The sequence below is a fragment of the Gastrolobium bilobum genome, unplaced genomic scaffold (assembly GCF_033153095.1).
Source record: "Gastrolobium bilobum isolate Gb01-03AN ecotype WA unplaced genomic scaffold, APGP_CSIRO_Gbil_v1 utg15686, whole genome shotgun sequence".
In the NCBI taxonomy this organism is placed as follows: domain Eukaryota; kingdom Viridiplantae; phylum Streptophyta; class Magnoliopsida; order Fabales; family Fabaceae; genus Gastrolobium; species Gastrolobium bilobum.
In genome coordinates, this window is record NW_026896135.1 from 88464 (window position 1) to 113057 (window position 24594).

The 24594-nt window shown below is 35.6% G+C and overlaps 2 protein-coding genes across 4 annotated transcripts; one reads left to right on the top strand and one right to left on the bottom strand.

Annotated features, from left to right (window-relative positions):
- The first annotated feature begins 468 nt into the window (after positions 1-468).
- On the top strand, positions 469-7224 carry LOC133297967 (serine carboxypeptidase 24). Of its 3 annotated transcripts, none has more exons than XM_061497204.1 (9): positions 469-810; positions 3925-4032; positions 4134-4229; positions 4325-4420; positions 4506-4588; positions 4845-5242; positions 5372-5467; positions 6717-6822; positions 6916-7224. In XM_061497204.1, the coding sequence occupies exons 1-9, from the start codon at positions 528-530 to the stop codon at positions 7057-7059; spliced, it is 1410 nt and encodes a 469-aa protein (XP_061353188.1). In that variant the 5' UTR covers positions 469-527; the 3' UTR covers positions 7060-7224. The 3 variants fall into 3 exon arrangements, with proteins under 3 accessions (XP_061353188.1, XP_061353189.1, XP_061353190.1); XM_061497205.1 differs by having other exon boundaries at positions 4328-4420; XM_061497206.1 differs by lacking the exons at positions 4134-4229; positions 4325-4420.
- Positions 7225-7715: 491 nt separating this feature from the next.
- LOC133297965 (nucleoid-associated protein At4g30620, chloroplastic-like) lies at positions 7716-22920 on the bottom strand. Its single transcript, XM_061497201.1, has 7 exons — positions 22759-22920; positions 22050-22204; positions 19718-19818; positions 19580-19619; positions 19219-19290; positions 8126-8182; positions 7716-8033 (listed from the first exon to the last, which is right to left on the bottom strand). Exons 1-7 carry the CDS (start codon positions 22847-22849, stop codon positions 7959-7961), a joined length of 591 nt encoding a protein of 196 aa, XP_061353185.1. The 5' UTR covers positions 22850-22920; the 3' UTR covers positions 7716-7958.
- Positions 22921-24594: the final 1674 nt, after the last annotated feature.

Below are 24594 nucleotides of genomic sequence, written 5' to 3' on the forward strand. Positions count from 1 at the left end.
GAGTAATGCATAGTATGGGTCCATGGGTGATGCATTTATGATGTTGCTTTCTGAGTTCTCAACGGCTATCTGATCAAGTTTCAATTAGCCTTGTAGGACCATCTCTCTCTCTCTCTATGACTCTATCTCAATCTCTCTTCATTACAATACAAACACATAACAAAGAGAGAGAGAGAGAGAGCGAGAAGATAGAAAGGTCCACACTCCACAGGGATGACCCAACTTGCAGACTGTTGGTGTGTATAGTAATATAACAATAGAGAAAGTCCAAGTACACACCCAACTAGTAACTTAAGAATTGAGACATTGAGATTCTCATCACTCAGTTCTTCTGTGTAGTTAATTAATATCTTTATTCAGAGATATATATATATATATATATATATATATATATATATATATATATATATAACCTTTCTTATATATAACTTCACCCTACCCAGTACCCACCACTCCCCACTTATTTCTCTCACAGACATCACATAGTAATAGAAAAGAAAGCTCTTGAGATCGCCTTTGTGTTATTTATGATCATATATATAAAGGGTGCAATGATGGCATTCCAAACCAAGTTGCATATATTATTATTGTGCTTTATAATCTTTTCATTTTCATGCATTGTTGCTGTGCCAAAGGAACAAGAGTTAGATCGAATCTCTTCTCTGCCGGGGCAGCCATCATCAGTGACATTTTCTCAATTCTCTGGTTATGTCACTGTCAACGAGCAACATGGCAGAGCACTCTTCTACTGGTTCACTGAAGCCACCACTTCCCCAGATAATAAACCTCTTGTTCTCTGGCTCAATGGAGGTTAGTTAATTTCATTTCTTATTTTTGCTTATATATATAGCTTTAATTCCTCACCTTCCCACCTTCATTTCTATTAGCTTTGTGTGTTTCATTTATTTTCCTCTCTCTTTTGGGTTATGTTTTTTTTTTTTTCCTTTAATTTGCCGAATGATTGAAGTATATATATGCAATCCATGAAAAAATTTAATTAGTTGTATTCAAGTGCTTTGAAAATTATGTTCCTTCCTCAAAACACTTAATTTGCAACTTTACAGGAATGAAATATCTAATTAATTCCATGCACACTAGTAGATGAAAAATTTGTCCAAAGAGCATGAGGGTAGGGTACTCCTCTTCTCACCACAAACGAGAGGAAAAGGAAGGAGATTGAATTCTATGTTAGATTCATGAAAAAAAATAGAAGAGATAGAACTAACAAATATTCATGACTATTTCTTTTTGCTCTCCCTTAGTTCATTAATTTTTTAATTAATTAGATTCGAGTACTGCAAGACTCGTATAAAGAACAACTTGCCACTTGAGACCTCTGATTAAGAGGTTCTAGCCACTTAAACCATGAATATTTGTATGAAATATAGAAAACAAAGGAACACTTTCTTCTAAAAATTGTTTCTTACTTGGATGAGATTAGAGGAAATATAATAAGCATTTTGAATTCTTAACTTTGGTATAAGACGGCTTACCAACTAGGAGCAACAATAGAAAAAAAAGAACATTTAATATATATATATATAGTTATAACTTTTATAGCGAATTATTAATTACTCATTAAAACGATAATTACTTCATTTGCTAAAATACCTTGTATTGTAGTATTAAAATAAAACTATATGTATCATACGAAAACAAAGCAACATTAGTAAATCTAACTATGAAGTGGCTAATCAGTGTCATTATTGAAACATTACGTACAAGCGAACAACTATATTTGATCTTCACAATATGACCAAAGAAAAATGATGCAATTTTGTTCCCCGTTCGTCCTTACATATCATGAAAAGTGATCACCACCACACATGCAAGTGAGGAACTACCATACGTATCCCATAAATGTGATGTAAATTTATTATCATTATTTTTTATTTTTTTGTGGGGTAAATAAATGTGAAGTAAAGTGGTTATAAATATCATTTCTGCTACTGACCAATAACTTTTATGGCTTCCCTCTGAAATCTCTTTATGCATTGCACGTGTTGACAACCCCCTAAATGGCCAACCTGTATCATTTCCTCTACGGTTTATTCTTTAACTTGCAGGAATCTCAACCCTTCAAATTTCATTTTTAAGTTTCGTAAAATATTGATAAATATATTAACTTATTTTGAATGGTGAGAGTGTCACACCGTATGGTATCCATACCCTGGCCAACCCTATCCACATTGGCCTGTTAATACCCCTGGTGCACTTGAGTTAATGTGTACTGTTTCCTGCTAAGATACGCTAGGTCACCATCACTGATTCTGATGAAGAAATTCAGAACAAGTGGTTGTTGTTAAACCATAGTAGATGGATGCAGTGAAGTTCCCCATAAGATGAGGACTTTGGGATAAAATTTTATATTTATTTTTTTTATACTTATTTTATTTATTTTACTCTAATATCTTTAGAATATAATCTCAACTGTAATCTAACAGGGTTGGACAAAAATAAATAACCTAAGCATGAAAAAAGAAAACAGACATATGAATAAAATTGATTAAAAGAAAAAAGAAGAAAAAAAGTATGGATAGATACCCACATCACATGGGTCCTCGTGATCTCACAATGTTTGTATTTGTTTTTTAATTTTTAGCTTTCTTCCTTCTATTCCCTGTTTGGAAGAAGTAAGAACCCTTTTGTGTAAGAAGCAAACAAAAGGAAACACTTGCTTACAACCTTTTTTTTTTGTTCACTTTCTTTATATTCTGTCTTTGGTATTTGTGGGGTGAAAAGAAACAAAGAACAAAGAGCACACTGCAAAGTGAACTAACTTTTCCACTTTGTCCCTCCCACAAAGATGCTCATTCCCCATTCTCATTCCTCAAATTCACTTTCTTTCTCTTTTTGTCTCTTTTGATTCACCCCAAGCACGCGCGTTCAGGACCAACAAAGGGAATAGTGATCTACATGCTGCATCATGGCTCTGTGGGGCTATTCATATTCCGTGAACCCTCAAACTTTGAGGTCTCCATCACTTACTCATCTCTATTAGAGCCATGAAAGAGGACCAACTAAAAAAGATAATATCGTGAGTGATAATTTAAGAAAATAAGTTGCAATGTGTTCACCGTTAATATTACATCATTATTAGTTCTCAAATCGAATCTCAAGCCATTATTAGGATGCCTCAATTTTAAGAAAAAAAGTTGGTGAAAACTGGAAGGGTAAGTTATTGCTTTAATTGCTAACCATTGATTGAGAATTTTTACATAATATGATTACGTAAATTTGGGAGAGTTTCACGTGGGATGATCAACTCCCAAATTTGGGAGCAAAAAAAAATATCTGGAAGTGAAAAACGAATCACTTTTCCTACAACATAACTCTTATAAAACCCATAAAATTTGGGAGTGAATTTGCTTATATCACGTTACTTTATGTGGCACAATGTTAACCGTCCAACAAATTCAATGGTTATTCGTTCCTTTTTTTATATTAATGCTTTTTTTTTTATATAAAGAAGTGATATTCTTACTATCAAAAAAACTCATTACTAATCCACTATCTATATAATCATAATTGGATGGGCATTTTCTCCCTTTTCAAAAAAAATTTAGCATTCTCTCTCCCTATGATCCAATAGTGATAGATAGGTAGTGAGTTGATAGTTGATTTTTTTTTATAGTAAGAATATCCTTCTCTTTTTTGTAATTATTGATTTATTTTTAAAAGATTAAAATTATCCCATATGAGTTCATGTGATATGAGAAAATTTATTTCCATTAAATTTATCACAAACATTTAAGTTGGATATATTAAGTTTAAATTTTTAATACATTACATATTACAATCGTTAATTGTTAATTAATGAGGTGTTAAATCTCTTGTACATATTAACATATAACTCAAAATTTAAACTAATCATCACCACAAGATAATGTATATATTTTGATGTTGGTGGTGTGATTGGTTCAGGACCAGGTTGCTCATCAGTGGCATACGGGGCATCAGAGGAAATTGGGCCATTCCGAGTAAACAAAACTGGCTCTTCTCTATACCTTAATAAATATGCATGGAATACAGGTAATCCTTCAAAGTAACAACAGTAATAATTTAATTTTCTATCTTTCACCATATCTTTTAGAAAAACAATATCTGATAATATATATAAAATTGGTCTTCAGAAGCAAATATACTTTTTCTTGAATCACCCGCTGGTGTTGGTTTCTCATACACAAATACCAGTTCTGACCTCAAAAATTCTGGGGACAAAAGGACAGGTACAATTTGATGCGCTCTTGAAGTTTGTTGAATTGTCACCATCCATTTTTATTACTATATTTGTAATTAATATGAAACTTCCAATTTTATTAAGCAGCTCAGGATGCTCTAGTTTTTCTAATTAGATGGATGGCGAGATTTCCACAATATAAATATAGAGAGTTTTACATTGCTGGGGAGAGCTATGCAGGTACCAACTTTAACAAATTTAAAATTTTTATCCAAATTTCAAACTTTTATAGAAGCTAACGTACCATTTGATTGCCTTTTTATAGGGCATTATGTCCCCCAGTTGGCTAAGAAAATCCATGATTATAATAAAGAAAATCCTCATATCCTTAATCTTAAAGGGTTCATTGTAAGTCAATTCTTATTGTGAAAAATGTGTTTCATTTTAAATGACACAAATTATGTCATTTCATAGACACGGAGATAAAATTCACCTTTATTTTATTTTTTTCAATAGGACTCACACCTCTTTATATCTATGAAATGACACAACTTGTGTTATTTAAAATTACACACTTTTTCCATTCTTATTACTTCAACAATGTTCACAATTATGTATTTTTCTTTTTTATTTTTAAAATATGAAAGATAATTGAATACTATAGGTGGGAAATGCTGTGACTGATAACTACTATGATGGGGTTGGAACTGTCACGTATTGGTGGAGCCACTCTATGATATCTGATCAATCATACAAATCTATCCTCAAATACTGTAATTTCACTGAAGAAAAAACATCTAAAAAATGTGATGATGCTGTGAGTTATGCAGTTAACCATGAATTTGGAAACATTGATCAGTACAATATCTATACCCCTAAGTGCATAACATCACACAACAATACCATAAGGTACATGAGGCACAAGAGTACAATTTTACATAGAATTTCTGGGTATGATCCGTGTACTGAAGACTATGCAGAGAAATATTATAATCGTCGTGATGTTCAGAAAGCAATGCATGCAAATGTTACAAACATTCCTTACAAATGGACTGCTTGCAGGTTTGCTTTCTGAGTCCATATGTTGTAACTATTAACACAAATAGACTTCGCTTTCAAAAATCAAAAAACAATATTCAATTTCTCTAACGGGAAAACATTTTTAACATGTACCTTTCTTTGGTTGAACAGTGACGTGCTCAATAATCATTGGAAGGATTCTGAAGTTTCTATATTGCCTATATACAAAGAATTAATTGCAGCGGGTTTGAGAATATGGGTTTTCAGGTATACTTTAATTTCTAAAGATCTACATAAACAGCAGCAATATTATTTCTACAGTTGAATTTATTAAATTTTCTTTTACACCAACCTACCTTTCATGGAATAAAAAAAAAAGGGAGTTATTAATCTTATGTTGCATAAGGTAGGTATCTCATGTGAGAGAAACAAAGTTGTGGGGCTCACAATTTTAAAAAAAATAAAAATTAAAAGAAAAAATGGGCACAAAATTTCATGGGTGTGTAACATAAAATAGTTGTCTTATGTGACATAAGATTACTATTTCCCATAAAAAAATAGAACAAGAGTAAAAGATCTGGTTTTTAAAAATAAAATAAAATAGAACATTACTTTTTGACATTAAAATTACGAGTTAGTATTTGTGCACAACTTGTACTAATAGGTCTCTCCTTTAAGGGAAAATTCAACAACAAAAATTAACGTATAAAACTAGAGAGAGATTATACTTACTACTGACAAATTTTACAACTTTCACTACTAAATTAATCACTATTGATTTCCGTCAATTTAACGGTTATAATTTATTTTATTTTCTTAAGAAGAAAATCATGCATTTCGGAACAGAAATGTAGAAAAAAACATTTGTCTTTTCTGAGGTGACTTTCCCTTATACTTACTGTAATAAAAGGATAAGCATGTCTTCTAGTCTCGTCTTCCCCATTCCTTCCCCATACTGATCTTGTTTTCCAAACATCAATATTAAAGGGTCTTATCACATACACATCACTACTACATCATCCACAACTCTTAATAGCTAAAGAGTTTAACTAGTCAGCATGACTAGATAAATTAAAAGCTATATACTGTAATAGTATTCTTCAATGTAAATTCTTATAAAGTTTAGATTTCTCATTTCCCACATTCCTTCTATCCAGTGTAAAACAACTAGTCCCTTTAATGTTGAGGTACGATTATTTTATTTTATTTTTGTCATGGAGAGGGTAAAGGGATGGACAAAAAGGTATGGGTGCCCCTTGAAAAACCTAACTCATCCCCAATAAATTAATTCTACCAAAAGTTCAAGTTGTTATGTGAAGAAACAAAAATGGTTTTATATTACATCTGTGGTGCTGTGTTGTTTCTATTTCACCTATAGCAAAGCACTTAGATAAGAGGCGTGCATGCTAGGGAACTATAATCCAAAACCTTATGTGGGAGTTCCATGGATGATTATGGAGATAATCTGGTCTCAGTATAATTAAAATGCAACACCATTGCTTTTGTTATAATGCAGCGGAGACACAGATTCAGTGGTTCCAGTAACTGCCACTAGGTTTTCTCTCAACCATCTCAACCTCCCCATTAAAACTCGTTGGTATCCATGGTACTCAGGTCAACAGGTACTTACAGAAACTGAAACCTATGTTAAACAGAAACTCAGGTTTCCAAAGCCCTCTTGATATCATCATCGCTCTTTGTTATGGTTTATATAGGTAGGTGGATGGACAGAGGTGTATAAGGGACTAACTTTTGCAACGGTGAGAGGAGCTGGGCATGAAGTACCACTGTTTCAGCCACAGCGAGCTTACATACTTTTCAGGGCATTTTTGGCAGGGAAAGAGCTACCAAAATCTTGACATGTCACTATTTAAATTTGATAAACAATCATTTCACCTAAAAGCTCAAGCTGTTAGGTGAAGGTCTGTTAACATTTTCATCGGTTTATCTTTTGTGCAATTCAATTTAATTGGTGTCCATAATCCCCCGGAATTGGTGGGTGGAGGCAGCAGCCTGGATAGAAAACAGGTATTATTTTTTTCATATTAGTGTTTGTGATTTGTAAACAATGTTTGTATTGCTCAATAGTGAATGAGCAAAAGAAACTAACAAAAATTGTTAGTTTATTAAAAATTTGTGTGTAAAATTTAGAAAGTATTCTTATCACGAGAATCTATCTTGGCACCATATGACCAACATAATCTCATAATACATGTTTTCCAAAGAACTCCAATGTTACTTTTGATTTACAAGAAGTTTGTCGTTTTTTTGTAAGTATGTCTGTAAGTAATCCTCCTTATATACAAAGCCTCTATAGAAGTCTTATTCTCTCTTCAACCATATATTGGATAATCCCCGAATATCAAGGGAAGTCTACAAAAACCACCGATATAAAAAGACTGTCTTCTACGGTTCTACCATCTATTGGATTCTAATGCCTCACATAAGGTTTCCCACTTTCTTCAGTATCAGCTAATGAATCAAGAACCACATAACGTGGCCCATATTTTTCTTTATTGACAAAGACTAGGATAACAGGACGCATAGAACTGAATTTTTACCATTCAAACATCAATAGGACAAGGATTAAATGTGGGAAAAAGAAAGGTCCACCACTATTTCAAATAACTCCAAGATTACATTTCTGAATTATCAAGATTGCAAATTCAGAATCATAGTAAATGAAAAAATAAGCCTATCTGCCATGTTTTTGTATGCAAAATTGAGGCCCATGTCATAGTCTAGAATAAAATATTCATCACTTCAATCCATCACTAAGCCCTGGCGGCATTCCTAAGCTCTGTGCAAGATCACTCATCCTTTCCTTCATGGCCTATAAATATAAGCAATAGCATGTTTTTTCAATTCAATAAGCACAAATGCAAATGAAATTTTATTCTTCCTCTTGAAGACAGAGATTTTTACCTGGACACTCTTCTGGTGTGCATCCTTGTATGCCTCAGTGATTAAAAGCGAAAGTTTCTGCAAAAACAGGTGTTTGATAATATATAGTAGTTTATCTCTTGCATTCAAGACCATAATTTGGTTTATAAAAGTTATCAGCTATTTGTTCTCAATACATGAAACCACATCTATTATTCTGATCGGCCCTTGACCTGTGTGTATAGGAGAAGGGGGAGAGGGAAGGAAGGGGAAAAGAAGAGATGGGCCCAATGAGCGCCTGCGTGTGTATGTAAGAAGGAAGAATGATGGTAGAAGACTAGAAGGGGTGATGAGGGAATTCCAACTAAGAGAGAATGAGGCAGTGGAGGATTTGGTTACTGGGACATAGGAGCATAACAAAACAGACAGCTGGCAGTACATTAATGGAGAGGATGATATGACATGATTGGAAAGAGAGAGAGCTGATTGATTATACGGAGGGTGTCGGCGGCCGTAGTCGTAGAGAGGCATAACAGAATTTTGGGTTAAGTTTGGTGGCCTAAGCGGATAAGGAACTGCTCACTGCAGCTTATGAGTATTTTCATTCTTGTTTTTCATCTATTTTCCTACTGTTTCCGGTGTTTTCCATAGGATGTCCTCTGTTGTATGGAGCTGAGCTCCCAATGTTGGATAAATAATATTCAGTGATTTCCAGATTTCTATCACGTTCATAGACATTATCATAATTTAGGGATCTAGGCAATCAATTGCTACTTGAGACAAATGGGAAAACTAACTTATGGTTTAGTATTGGTCCCTCCCATTACAATTTCAAATTTTAGTTTCTCAGCCTAGATATTTCTTTGAAATATTTTGAGATTTTAGTATATAGCTCCAACCCAACACATTTTTCTTGACATGCAAGGAAGAAAACATAAAATGGAAGTGTAGGAAATTAAGATTAAAATATTTCCATTTTTATTTTCTATTAATTAGTGGATACGCTTTTATTTTCTATTAATTAGTGGATAGGGCTAAATGACTCATTGCTGAGTCGTCCTTATCTATTTTTTCTCATTCTCTCTTGTATAAATCTCCCTATCAGTGTAAATCATTTGTATCAACTCAAAAAAAAACAATTCTTTTATATTTCAATATGATATCAAGAGTAGGTTCGTTCCTACCTTAGATCAGCCATATTCAAGGTTGAAACACCATCCAAACACCATCAAAACACCACCCAACTTCTGCCCAAACCCAGAAACCATATCTACAAACCTCCAATCGAGAAGGTGGAGTGACCATTCAACTCAGAAGGCTCCAAAGAGTCGTACGCCACCGGAGCCATCACCATCAGCCACTGAACGCGACTCTACACGCGCGGCCATTAACCGGCGCGTGTAGCTCACGCGCCACCTTCCCGGCACCTTTTTTCGCTGCGATCTGCTCAGAACCACTCGCCGTCTTCTCCTCTACCTGTTTCAAAGGTCAGATCTGCAAAAGGAACAACTTGATTTTTTGGGTCAAAGGTCAAATCCTCTCTCTTCTTTCATGGCATCCTCAGATCGTTCTTCTGTTACCTCATCTGCCCTTAATATTCAGTCCTCTGGAGACAACTTAGCCATGCAGATCACTAGTCACCGTTTGAACGCTAAAAATTTCCTACAATGGTTTCAATCTGTTAAGTTGGTCATTCAGGCAAAGGGTAAGACGGGTTATCTCGATAGGAAAATTAAAAAACTTGCCAAGGATGCTTCTGATTATGAAAATTGGGAGATTAATAACTCCTTGGTAATGGCATGGCTGACCAATTCCACGGAACCCCAGATCAGCCAAACCTATTTGTTCCTCGATACCGCCAAGGAGATTTGAGATGTTGTTCAATAAAATTATCCCGATCTAGAAAATACCTCTCAAGTCTTTGAAATGAAAAATAAGTTGAAAGACTTGCGTCAAGGGGGTATGACCATTAGTGAATATTTTACTACACTAACAAATTTATGGCAGGAACTAGATCTTCATTATGCATCCGACCTCAAAGGATTGGAAGCTAATTCCCAGTTTAAAAAAACTTTGGAGAAGGAACGGATTTATGACTTTCTTACTGGCCTCAACCGAGATCTTGATGAGGTTCGTGGTCGAATATTAGAACTGCAACCGTTACCCTCACTTGCTGATGCCTTTGCTGAGGTTCGGAAAGAAGCTAGTAGACAGAGAGTTATGCCGGGAGAAAAGGAATCAATTGATAAGTATGATGATATGCCTCCATTGACCGTTCCTCTGGAGAATCAAAATGGGATGGTCGTCCATGGTGCACCCACTGCAATAAAATTGGTTATACCCATAAGAAATGTTGGGAAATCCACCAGAAACCAGCAAATTGGAAGCCTAAAGGGCAGAATAAAGGTCGTGCATATCAGGTTTCTACTAATGACAAGGTTGATGAGCCTCTTGCATCCTCTAACTCTGATGGTGTGTTTCTCAGCAAGACTCAATTTGAACAACTTCAGAAACTTCTGACTCAACCTCCTAAGGCTACTAATAATGTGGCCCAACAAGGTACAGCTTTCCATGTTGATAGTCAAAATCGTTGGATCCTTGATTTTGGAGCCTCTGACCATATGACAGGTAATCCGACCTTGTTTTCTTCTTACACTCCATACTCTAAACCCTCTGGGTCAAGATCGCCGATGGCAATTTCTCCCAAATTGCAGGACATGGAACTGTTAAACTTTCTGAGCAGATTAATTTAACATCAGTTCTTCACGTTCCTTCTCTGGCTTGCAATCTTATTTCCATTAGCAAGCTAACTTTTGAGTTGCATTGTTTTGCTAAATTCTTTCCACATGGTTGTGTTTTTCAGGAACAAGCCTCGGAGAGAATGATCGGCAGTGCTAGAGAGGATGGTGGACTTTACTACTTTGAGGAGGATGTGACTCATGAAGCTGTTTTTGTGGGAAAAAACTCTATGTTTCCTTTTGATTCATGTAATGATGTTATGCTGTGGCACCGTAGGCTAGGCCATCCCATTTTTACCTATCCACAGAAGTTGTTACCAAACTAATTTATTAATAAAAGACCTAGTTTGTTTTCTTGTTACATTTGTCAACTTGCCAAGCATACTCGTGTTCATTATCCTTCTAAAGTTCACCATGACTCTTCTCCATTTTCTTTAATTCATAGTGTAGAATATTCTAGATTATCATTTATTACTTCCTTGCTATTTGTTCCCTTATTTATTAATGTCTCTTGTTATTGTAAATAAGCCTCTTAGTTTACTGTTGCTATTTATTAGCATTGTTTCTTTGTACTCAATATAAATAGGACCTATTGGGTCTCTCAATGTAATCAATCAATAGTTTTATACAGAAAAACACTCTTTCTTTTTCATCATGGTATCAAGAGCTGGTTAAAATCCAGTCTCTTCCCTGTTCTAACTTCTTTAAGTCTTCCTTCCATTCCTTTTTTTCGTTTTTTGCCTCTGTCAAGGTCAGAACCCTCACCTAGACACCTCCAACCACAAAACCAAGGCCACCATTAGGTCCAGAACAAAATTCCGAGCCAGCCAACAAAAGACCCGTCGCCGGAAACCCAGCCACGCGCCGCCACACGCCACCAACATCCTTCAGCTTCGCCGGCACGTATGGTCCACGCGCCGCCCTCCCATCATTTTTTTCCGGCGGGTCATACCCCGTTTTGATCGTCTGCCTTCCCTCTTCCTGTTTTGAGGGTCAAAATCATATTTGGAGCAATTTGTTTTTCTGGGTATTGTTGTTAGGAAGCCATGGACACTGAAAATGTTGAAAATTCATCTGGAGTTTCGACCGGAACCTCACCCCTTCCCATTTCTTCGTCTTCTGGAGACAACCCAGCAATGCAGATCACCAATCACCGTTTAAACGGTAGAAACTATGTGCAATGGTGTCAATCTGTTAAGTTGTTTATCCAGGCCAAAGGGAAGATGGGTTATCTGGATGGAAAAAAGGTTCAACCAGCAGAACATGAACCTGGCTATAATGCTTGGGTGACTGAAAATGCTTTGGTCATGACATGGCTGACTAATTCTATGGAACCGGATATCAGTCAAACTTATTTATTCCTTGATACGGCTCAAGAAATTTGGGAAGTTGTTAAAGAATACTACTCTGACCTGGGCAATGCCTCTCAGGCTTTTGAACTCAAAACCAAGGTGAAAGATTTACGCCAAGGAGGGATGACTGTTACTGAATACTTCCTTGCTCTAAAAACATTGTGGCAAGAGTTGGATCTTTATGATAAAGCAGACCTTCAAGGTTTAAACGCTAATGCAATATTCAAAAATTATATAGAGAAAAGGCGTCTCTATGATTTTCTTGCTGGCCTTAATTCTGATCTGGATGATGTTCGTGGAAGAATTTTGGGGCAAAACCCATTACCTTCCATTGCCATTGCCTTTTCTGAGGTACGAAGGAAGGAGCTTCGCCGAAAGGTAATGTTGGGTGATAAGGACTCTAAGTCCTCTGATGGGTCAGCCCTTATAACAAAGAATACAGCTCGTCCTTCTGGGGACTCAAAACGTTCTGACCGTTGGTGTTCTCATTGCAATAAAAGTGGTCACACCCGTGAAAAATGTTGGGAAATTCATGGCAAACCACCAAACTGGAAACCAAAAGGACAGAACAAGAATCGTGCTAATCAAGTATCTTCTAAAGATAAGGGGGAGGGGTCTCATGTCCCTTCAAACCCCGATGGTGTTCTCCTCTCTAAGGCCCAGTATGAGCAATTTCAGAAATTGATGTCTCAACCTGCTGAGGCAACTAGTCATGTTGCTCAAAAAGGTATGGCATTCCATGTTGAACGTAGTAATCGTTGGATCCTTGATTCAGGAGCCTCTGATCACATGACAGGTAATGCAACCTTATTTTCCTCCTATACCCCTTACTATCACCCGTCACGAATAAGAACAGCTGATGGAAATTTCTCCACTATTGCGGGCAAGGGATCCATTAAACTTTCTGAACATATTATTTTGAACTCAGTCCTTCATGTTCCCTCCCTTACTTGTAACCTCATCTCTATTAGCAAATTTACTGCTGAGTTGCATTGTGTTGCTAAGTTTTCTGCAAATGCTTGTATCTTTCAGGAGCAGGACTCGGGGATGATGATTGGCAGTGCTAGAGAGGAAGAAGGCTATACTATTTGGAGGAGGATCTTTGTGAAAGGAGGATTTTTTCAAACCACTCTCTATGTTTATCAGATGATTGTAATGATGTTTTGTTATGGCATCGTAGGTTAGGGCACCCAAATTTTGTTTATCTTCAGAAGTTATTCCCTAACTTATTTATCAATAAAAAGCCAAGTTCCTTTCTTTGTGATATTTGTCAGCTTGCAAAACATTCTCGTGTCACTTATTCTCCTAAGAAATATCATGAATCTTCTCCCTTTACATTGATTCATAGTGATATTTGGGGACCTGCTCGTGAAAAAAATGTCTCGGGTGCTCGTTGGTTTATTACTTTCATTGATGATCATTCTAGGGTATGTTGGGTATATCTCTTAAAAGACAAGTCTGATGCGGCATCCACTTTTAAAAATTTTCATGCTATGATTCAAACTCAATTCCAGACTCCTATCAAAATTCTGCGAACAGACAATGGCACTGAATATTTTAATTCTGTTCTTGGAGATTACCTAAACCAGCATGGAATTATTCATCAAAGTTCTTGTCCTAACACCCCTCAACAAAATGGGGTGGCTGAAAGGAAAAATAGACATCTAATTGAAGTTGCTCGAGCTCTCTTATTCACGATGCATGTCCCTAAATATCTGTGGGGGGAAGCCATCTTGACAGCTTCTTATCTCATTAATCGAATGCCTTCTCGGGTACTAAATTTTCATTCTCCTTTATCTTGTCTTACTAAATCTTTTTCTTCTTTCTGTGCTCTTTCTTCTCTTCTTCCAAAAATATTTGGCTGTGTGGTCTTTGTACATATTCCTCCACATCAAAGGTCCAAACTTGACCCTAAATCTATTAGATGTGTCTTCATAGGATATTCCCCTAATCAAAAAGGCTATAAGTGTTACTCACCTTCTCTCCGTAAGGTCTTTGTTTCCATGGATGTTACCTTTTATGAGACACAATCCTTTTTTTCCCCGACTTCTCTTCAGGGGGAGTCTACTGGTATGGATGAAGATAAGCCTGGGAAACCAAATGAAGCTGCTGTCTTACCTTGGCCTTTGGAAACAGGGGGAGTTATTGGGAAGGAAACATGGGGAGCAACTATACCTGGGTCTAATGATCCTCCCGGTCCTTGTGATCCTCCTGGTAAATGGGGAAAATTCTACAGCAGGCGCAAAACACATCAAGAGACTCTAGACTGCCAGGATCCTGACTCGAGTCCTTGCTCTAGCAACCCACTTGAATGCACTAGCACAGCCAACATTGATATGCCCATCGCCCTTCGGAAAGGTACTAGATCTTGCACTGCTCATCCTATTTCCCATTATATCTCATATGAGAAGTTATCTCCAGGTTTTCGTGCTTTCAACACTATGTTAGATAGTACCAGGATACCCAAAAATATCCAAGAAGCACTTGATGACCCAAAATGGAGGAACGCCGTATTAGAAGAAATGGATGCACTTATAAAAAATGGAACATGGGAGTTTGTGACATTACCTAAAGGAAAGAAAACTGTTGGTTTCAAGTGGGTGTTCACAATAAAATTTAATGCAGATAACAGCATCAACAGGTATAAGGCCAGATTAGTTGCTAAGGGATTTACTCAGACTCATGGGATTGATTATCAGGAGACATTTGCTCCTGATGCCAAGCTTAACACTATCCGCGTTCTGCTATCTCTTGCCGCCAACCTTGATTGGCCATTGCAACAGTTAGATGTCAAGAATGTCTTCTTGAATGGTGATCTACATGAGGAAGTTTACATGGATCCACCTCCTGGTTTTGAAAAAGGGGATGGTTCTGTGTGCAAGTTGCAGAAGTCTCTCTATGGACTTAAACAATCTCCCAGAGAATGGTTTGGGAAATTTACTCAAGCTGTTAAGCGAAGAGGGTTCACTCAAGCTCAGACTGATCACACTTTATTCTTTAAACACTCTGACAAAGGTAGAATTGCTATCCTCATTGTTTATGTTGATGACATAATTGTCGCTGGTAATGATACCGAGGAGATAGCCTCTTTAAAAAAATGTTTAGCTGATCAGTTTGAACTAAAAGATCTTGGATCTTTCAAATACTTCCTTGGCATGGAAGTTGCTCGAAGTAAGGAAGGAATTTCCTTAACTCAGATAAAATACATTCTAGACCTGATGCAAGAAACAGGTATGCTTGGGTGCAAGCCAGCAGAGACTCCAATTGAAGCTAATATCAAGATGGGAGTTAAGGACGGGGAAGATGTTGATAAGGAGCAGTACCAGAGACTAGTGGGGAAATTAATCTATTTGTCTCACACTCGTCCTGATATTGCTTTTGTTGTGAGCATGGTTAGCCAATTCATGCATTCTCCTAAGGAAAAACACCTTAGTGTTGTTTATAGAATTCTCAAGTACCTCAAAAACACCCCTGGTCGAGGAATTCTCTTTAAAAAGGGGAACAAAAGGATGATTGAAGTTTATACAGATGCAGACTGGGCTGGCTCTGCAATGGACCGAAGATCTACTTCAGGATATTGTACTTATGTCTGGGGAAACCTTGTGACCTGGAGAAGTAAGAAACAAACTGTTGTTGCAAGAAGCAGTGCAGAAGCAGAATTTCGGGCTTTAGCCCATGGTATTTGTGAAGGAATTTGGTTAAGAAGGCTTCTGGAAGAGTTGAAGATCTCTTATTCCCTACCTATCAGATTATATTGTGATAATAAAGCTGCTATCAGCATTGCTCAAAATCCTGTCCATCATGACACAACAAAACATGTGGAAGTCGATCGTCACTTTATCAAAGAAAAATTAGAAGACGGTAGTGTATGCTTGTCATATATACCTACCAAGGAACAAACGGCAGATATTCTCACCAAAGGTTTACTTAAGCCGACCTTTGAGGATTTGATCAGCAAGTTGGGAATGATCAATATATATCTCCCAACTTGAGGGGGAGTGTAGAATATTCTAGATTATCATTTATTACTTCCTTGCTATTTGTTCCCTTATTTATTAATGTCTCTTGTTATTGTAAATAAGCCTCTTAGTTTACTGTTGCTATTTATCAGCATTGTTCTTTGTACTCAATATAAATAGGACCTATTGGGTCTCTCAATGTAATCAATCAATAATGTTATACAGAAAAACACTCTTTCTTTTTCATCACATAGTGACATATGGGGTCCAGCCTGTGTAAAGAATATTTTACGTACTCGATGGTACATTACCTTCATTAATGACCACTCCAGAGTTTGCTGGGTATACCTTCTAAAGGACAAGTCAGATGCTGCATCCATTTTTAAAAAATTCCATGCCATAGTTCAAGCCCATTCCAAGTTGCTATACAAATTCTTCGTACAGATCATGGCAAAGAGTATTTTAACTCTATTCTTGGAGAATATCTCTCACAACATGGCATCCTTCACCAAAGCTCGTGTCCTGACACACCCCAACAAAACGGAGTTGCAGAAAGAAAAAACTGACATCTCCTTGAAGTTGCTTGGGCTCTTATGTTCACTGAGTGTTCCCAAATACCTTGGGGGGAAGCCGTTCTCACTGCCTCGTACCTTATCAATCGAATGTCATCTCTGACTCTCAACTTTCAGTCTCCTCTTTTTAGCCTTTTCCACACCTTCCCTTTCTTCCGAGGCATTTCCTCTCTACCTCCCAAGTTGTTTGGTTGTGTCGTATTTGTCCATATTCCCTCTCATCAACGGTCCAACCTTGATCCTAAGTGTCTCTGGTGTGTCTTCATTGGATATTCTCCTACTCAACGTGGCTATAAATGTTATTCACCCTCTCTTTGTAAGGTCTTTGTCTCTATGGACGCCATATTTTCTGAGACTCAACCTTTCTTTCCCTTGACTTCTCTTTGGGGGGAGCCTATAGAAGCAGATGAAGATCAGTCATGTGAACCTACTGATGCCACAATATTACCTCTACTATTGGAAACATGGGGAGCTACAGAATCCTCACCATCGAAAGCCTCCTCCTCAAAGTGGAGACAAGTTTATAGCAAGCGAAAACCTCCTCAAAGTGTGAATAACCCAGAGCCTCTACACTGCTAGGATTCTGAACCAAGTTCTAGTTCCAGCACCCCGACACTTGAGTTCCATGACGAAAATGATGTACACTTGCCCATTGCTCTCAGAAAAGGTACTCGACCTTGTACTACTTATCCTATTTCTAATCATATTTCATATGAAAAGTTGTCCCCAGGGTTTCGTGCTTTCAATACTATGTTGGACAGTTCAAAGATACCGAGAAATATACATGAGGCTCTTAATGATCCAAAATGGAGGGATATTGTCTTTGAAGAAATGAATGCTTTAGAAAGAAATGGAACTTGGGAGATAGTGACCCTACCAAAGGGAAAACAAACAGTAGGATACAAATGGGTGTTTACAATTTAATTCAATGCAGATAATAGCATCAACACATACAACATGCAAGGCAAGATTGGTTGCGAAGAGGTTCACCCAAACTCATGGAATAGATTATCATGAGACTTTTGCTCTAGTTGCTAAGGTTAATACCATCTGAGTTCTCTTATCATTTGCTGCCAACCTAGGTTGGCCTCTGCAACAGTTAGATGTGAAAAAAGTGTTCCTAAATGATGATTTACATGAAGAGGTATATATGGATCCTCCACCTGGCTTTAAAAAGGGAGATGGATCAGTGTGTAAACTCAAAAAGTCTCTCAATGGGTTGAAACAGTCTCCTAGAGAATGGTTTGAAAAATTCACACAAGTTGTCAAAGGAAGAGGCTTCATTCAAAAAAATATGTTCTAGATCTTTTGTTAGAGATAGGAATGTAAGGGTGTAAACTTGTCGAGACACCTGTGGAACCTAATAGGCTAATACCAAGTTAGGTATTGAAGATGCGAACGAGGTATATAAAGAGCAATATCAGAGATTGGTTGGCAAACTAATTTACTTATCCCACACGTGACCTAACATTGCCTTTGCGGTGAGTATGATTAGTCAATTCATGCACTCACCCAAGGAGAAACATCTAAGTGCAGTCTATAGAGTACTTAGATACCTCAAAAACACTTTAGGCAGAGGATTATGTTTTAGAAAGGAGTATAACAGGACATTTGAAATCTACACTGATGCAGATTGGGCAAGTTCATCAATGGACAGGAGATCTACCTCAGGCTATTGCACCTATGTGTGCGGAAATCTTATTACTTGGAGAAGCAAAAAGCAAGCCGTGGTTGCAAGAAGTAGTGCTGAAGCAGAATTTCGAGCTTTAGCTCATGGAGTTTGTGAAGGAATCTGATTGAGAAGACTTCTTGAAGAATTGAAAATTTCATATTCCCTACCAATAAAACAATATTGTGACAACAAGTCAGCTGTCAGCATTGCTCAAAATCTTGTACACCATGATCGAACAAAGCACGTGGAAGTTGATTGTCACTTCATCAAACAAAAATTAGATGATGGAAGTGTGTGTATAATGTATGTTCCTACCAAAGAGCAAATTGCAGATATCCTCACTAAGGGCCTACACCGTCCAGCCTTTGAAGACTTGATTGGCAAGTTGGGAATGATCAACATTTACCTCCCAACTTGAGGGGGAGTGTAGGAAACTAGGATTAAAATATTTCCGTTTTTATTTTCTATTATTTAGTGGATAAGTTTTTCTTTTCTATTAATTAGTGGATATAACTAATGACTCATTGCTGATTCATCCTTATCTATTTTTTCTCATTATCTCTTGTATAAATCTCCCTATCGGTGTAAATCATTTATATCAATTCAGAAAAAAACAATTCTTTGATATTTCAATAGGAAGGATCGGTGTTTATCCGTTCTCTTCTGATGGTAGAGCAGAAAGATAATTGAAGAAACTGTATTTGGTTGGTATCTCTGTATATTTGTTTATTTAAACATCCAATCCTGTGTCACCTAATAGTTGTGTCATGTGTGCTATTGATATATAATTTGACAGAAAAAGCATATATATAATCACAAGATCATTTGAAATTTTTACTCACTTCTGGTCCCAATTCCATAGCTGCCTCAGTAATTTCAGTTCGTATAGGTTGCTGGTTCCCAGACAGTGTTACCTAAAAATTATACTTCATTAAAAGTGAGTTTACAAACGAAATCAAACTCACCAATCAATATATAAATGTTCATAATTCAATTCAACATATCATGATGATGAATAAAGTTAAAAAAATAAAGGAGTTATAAAACATTTTTTATACATTAAGTACAACTGAACCGTGATATTGTTCCAAGAAAAACAACATCTAATCTAGATTATAAAATATTTATAAGATTGTATAAATAAAGTTCCCCCTTTCACTTTCAAAAGGAAAACTAAATAGAGAGAGAGCACAAAAATCATACCTTTATCAACTCACCCTCACAATAACCATCAAACTCTGCTCTGCATAATAGAACAAGACAAATAACTGATTCAGAACAACTTGTATGACTCAAGAAAACAAAAGCAAAAGCTATAATTGTACAATAAGAGAGCTATACACAGCAAGTTCTTTCTGCACCCGCACTGCTTCAACTTGGACAACCATTTGTGCCTTCTTTACAGTCTCATAAAGATTTTGCATATTTCCAAGAATTCCTGCCTAAATTGATTCCCCAAAAAAGTGAAATCCGTCAATTATGAATATCAAGCCCAGTCAACAAAATACACACAACGTACCAACAATCTATGGAATTGGGAGAATGAGAATGAGATAAGTACATCCTAACCATTGGCAAAAAAATAAAAAACCACTTAAAAACTCATGACTGCTCTAAATAGCCACTTACTTGGTTGGTGTTTTAATCTATGACCAAGATCATTACAACACATGGGGTGCATAGTTCGCCCATCTTTTGAATATTGGGCATGCCCTAGGTCCTCGGGCCAAATTTTTGGGACTAGCTGTAATGGTTTGGTAGAAGTAAAGAGAGTAAATTTGTTTTGCTAACGTGCAATATAAGTAATTTGGTGCTTTTGGTTGTGAGTGTAATACATTTTTAAAGGAGGTTTCTTCAGCTCTGCAGCTGATTTGCGGAAACATTGTGCGTTTTGTTTCTGTTTTGCACGAAGCTCATGATCTATTTAAGGGGGTTTCCCTAATACATAGGCTGAGGGATTGGGTAGCTTTAGTCTATTCATGTTTTCTCTTTTTCTTTCTTGTTTTTGTTTTCATTTTATGCTAAGGAGGATACCTTATCCTCTGTTAGAATATAATATAAACCATTAAAGAGGCCCTCACCCAAAAGCTTAAGTTGTTGGGTGAGGACCTCTTTAATGATTTATATTATATTCTAATGTTGGGTAAATGTCTCTTTAATGGTTTATATTATATTCTAACAGATGCTAAGCCTGAGAGTGCAAAATTACCTAGCCGAAGGAGTCCTTGAAACAAGACTGCTTGATATGTATGATTATGCTGATGGCCTATAGCTATATGCAAACCACTGTTTATGAGGTCCTTGGAGGAAACTAAGCGAGCTTAGATAGACATATGGAAATGTGGAAATCACTCCTAAAGATCATTCAAGATACTTTAAGATATCCTAAGATACAATAATTATATTATGAGATATTTTCTGGATATTTCAATAGCCTCCACCACTAATTTGCATGGAAATTCCTTATGGGTTGCACTGAGGTCTTTCCAGGTTAGGTTATATATTGGACCATGATGAAAAGAAAAAAAAAATCCACTTTATAACAGTATTATCGCACAAATTGTTAAATTTCACTTTCTAGAAGTGGTGTATGTGAGATAGGAGTAGATGGCTAATACGAACATTGTTTTCCTAATATATAAAGAATAAATTCATCAAAATAAAGAGAAGAAAATCACAACGAATTTGGAGGATGTTAAAATATAATATAAACCATTAAAGAGACCCTCACCCAACAGCTTAAGAAAGTTTCACAAGAGAAAGTGAGGGGCGGTGAGGATCAAACCCGCGACACTGAGACTCTGTTACCATGTAAAGAACCAATTCAACCTAAAAGCTTAAGCTGTTGGGTGAAGGCTTTTTTAATAGTTTATATTATATTCTAAAAGCATCAATGGATAACTGAGAAGTTTTCTGATTAATAAAAAAATATACTTCTTTCAGACTGCACTCCAACGCTTTACAGTCAGTGACTCCAGAATCTAGACTAGGGGCTCATTAACAGTGATTTCCATACAGCCACTGGCCATTAGTCTAATCCAATATACTCAAGTAATTATATTTCAATTCAAGGACATACTTGAAAACCGAAGGTGAATATCGTACTTTTTGGCAATTATTTCAAGGACACATTTGGAAGGTGACTTTATAATTATATATAAGGAAAAAATTTCAATTGAAAAATTGGCATCAAATGGAGGGAGGTACTGAAAGGTTTGATGTCAGTTTCTGCAGAGACCCTCATACTTCATAGAGTCTCAAAATATATTCTGTATATGTGTCTTTCTAATGAACTTTTACTTCGCACCGCACAAGAAGTCCACACAAAGAATAAGAGATAAGTTATCACTGAAACTCATGCTTTTTAGAAGAGTAACTCTGTTCTTGAGATATCATGTCATGAGAGTTCTGCTCATCTTATAACTCTTATATCAATGATGCATTTCTCTCTTCGACGAAATATAAGAATATGCATTATCCAGTTTAAACTAACAGGAGAAGATCAAACACAGTAGCAAAACGAAACCTAAATGCTTTGGTCAAATAAACATTTCAAAAAGCAAAATAATGTTCAGTAACCATTACCTTGTATGTGAATGACATAAGTAATCAGATGAGAAAAATGGATACAAAAGAAAATATGCTCCTGCAAGAGAAAGCTAACTTGGCTAACCTTGGAAGGTGCATCATCACTTTTCTCATTATTATCCTTTTTCCCTCCAAATAAGCCATATAATTGGAAATATCTTTGGCCATGTCCAACTTTTTGACTACCACGCTGAGATAATATCTTCATATCAGCAATATTCGAACTGGAGTTTAGTTTACCTATATAATAATAGAAAATGATTAGAAAATTGTGGATAACAAATCACCTTACATAACCTGGTTCTCAATCTTACCTCTTATTATGTTCAAATTCATAGCTATATTTTTTAATAGAAAAGCTCAATTTTAGCATCACTGTGTTCCCGTGTTCTTATTTAGAAAACAACTCTTTGAATAAAAAGCATCATCAAGCTCTCAATTACTCACCATAAGAATAAACTTATTATTAACTTCCATAACTTCAAGTTAATTCCATTCTTCAACAGAATTAATATAAAAAAAAAGGACTTATAGGAAGCAAGAAACTACATATATAGGGAAGAGACTGCACTGCCCCATTATCCATCACGCCCACATCTCAAAAAATAAAATAAAATTAAAAAAAAAAAAAGACTCATTAAGCATAAGTAAGCAAAGAAAAAAGCACAATTCATTCAAACTTATTCATAACCCCATAAGCTAATTCAAACACAAAAACAAAAGCAAAAAGTGCCCAACTTTATATACTTTTTCAGCACCCAAATGAAAAAATGAAGGGAGAGAGAGAGCGTTACAGAGAGAAGTTGATAGAGGGGTATGCTTTTTCCGGTCACTGAGTCTGACCGTGTTTGATAACTGACTAGTTAGAGAGAACGTGGACGCCATTAGCTTCCACGCGCAGGGAACAAGAAGAAGAAGTTTGCAACTTTGGGTTTTGAGGGGGATGGAAACGGTGACACAATACATGTATTATTGTTATTGGATAATATATGAATTTTTTTTTTCTCGTTAAATTTGGGGATTAACGTATCATGTTATAAAAATATATAATTTTATCTCCTACGTATATAAAATTATATGATCCCTGTATTTTCTTTTTGTTTCTCTTCTCACATGACATCATAAGAGTTCATACACTTTTATATATATGTAAGTGATTAAAATTATCTCTTATAAATAAGAGTGGAGATATTCTAACTACCAAAATTTCTCACTACTAACTTATTACCCATCACATCACCATTTGATCAAAGAGAGAGAATGTTAAAAAGTTTTTGGAAAGAGAGAAAATGTTAATCTAATGGTGATTAGATAGGTAGTAAGTTGGTAGTGGAAAATTTTGATAGTGAGAATATCCCTCCTCTATAAATAAATCCAAAATCCTAAATTTATTGACTTTAGAGGCAGCCATTCTGTTGAAGTCATTAGGTTTGATTTAGTGGTCATGGATTTTCGTAGTTTGTATTAGGTTGTATTCAACAGGGATGTTTATAGTGTGAATTAGATCGATTTTGAACTAAAAAAATATTCAATCAATCCCTTTGGTTTGATCATTTAATCATCCATTTGTTTGAATTTTTTTTGTAATCCCATACAATTCGATTTTTTTCAATTTGGATTGAATCGGTTCTCGATTTTTTGAAAAGTCTAAAATTTCAGCCATAAAAATACTAGCTATATCAAAATAAAGTCATACAAAGTTACAAAACACTGAAAAATTCAAGTATTCAAATTCATAAAGAGTTAAAATATATTAGCAGACAATAAAAAAAATTAAAATAAAATAGTTTGCTATCAATAACATCCAAGATGCTAAGTTTACAAAATAACAAGATTTCAGATCACCAGATCTCGCTCGTGTAACCTATGTTGCACTGACAATGACACGGGACTCGACACAACATTCTGACATGTTAATTCTAAAAAATATTAGATTTTGACACATTAGGACACGTTTTCATACTGAATAATATTTTTAATTTATGTAGTGTATATTATATTTAATATTTAATAATTTAACAAAAAAATGATACTAAACTTATAATACTCATCAATTTTACAAATAAATAAATATTTATTGTTATATTTTCAGGGCTTTATCTATATAATGTTACAGGATAAAAAAACAAGTTTCTTGCTGACATAATAAACTGGTGGGGTCCACGAGTTTATTTTTCTATCTCCTCATTATTGTCTTTGCTGAAAACTTTTGTCTTGTCCTCTAACATTATTGTTGTATTTCCCATATTTTCAAATTAAAAATCTCTTATACACTCTCTTTTATTTTTTTGAAAATCTCTCTCTTATACACTCTAATAAGATATATTCGGTACTATTTTTAATTTTTATTATATCAGCTTGGTAAAACATTATTCATTTTTTAATGATATGTAATGAAATTTCAAAATTATAGATGTCGGAGCGTGTTGGAGTGTCGAGGAGTCTTGGTGTAACACCCTTTGTACACTCGTTTGTTATCATTACATATGATATTAAGCGTAGTTACAATCACAACAATTGAATTAAAATACGGCTTAAATTTTTCCTTTTTAAAACATAACATTTACTGCTTAAAACTTTTTCCTATTTATAATCAATTTGAATTGTAATTATAACTTAACTACAATGTG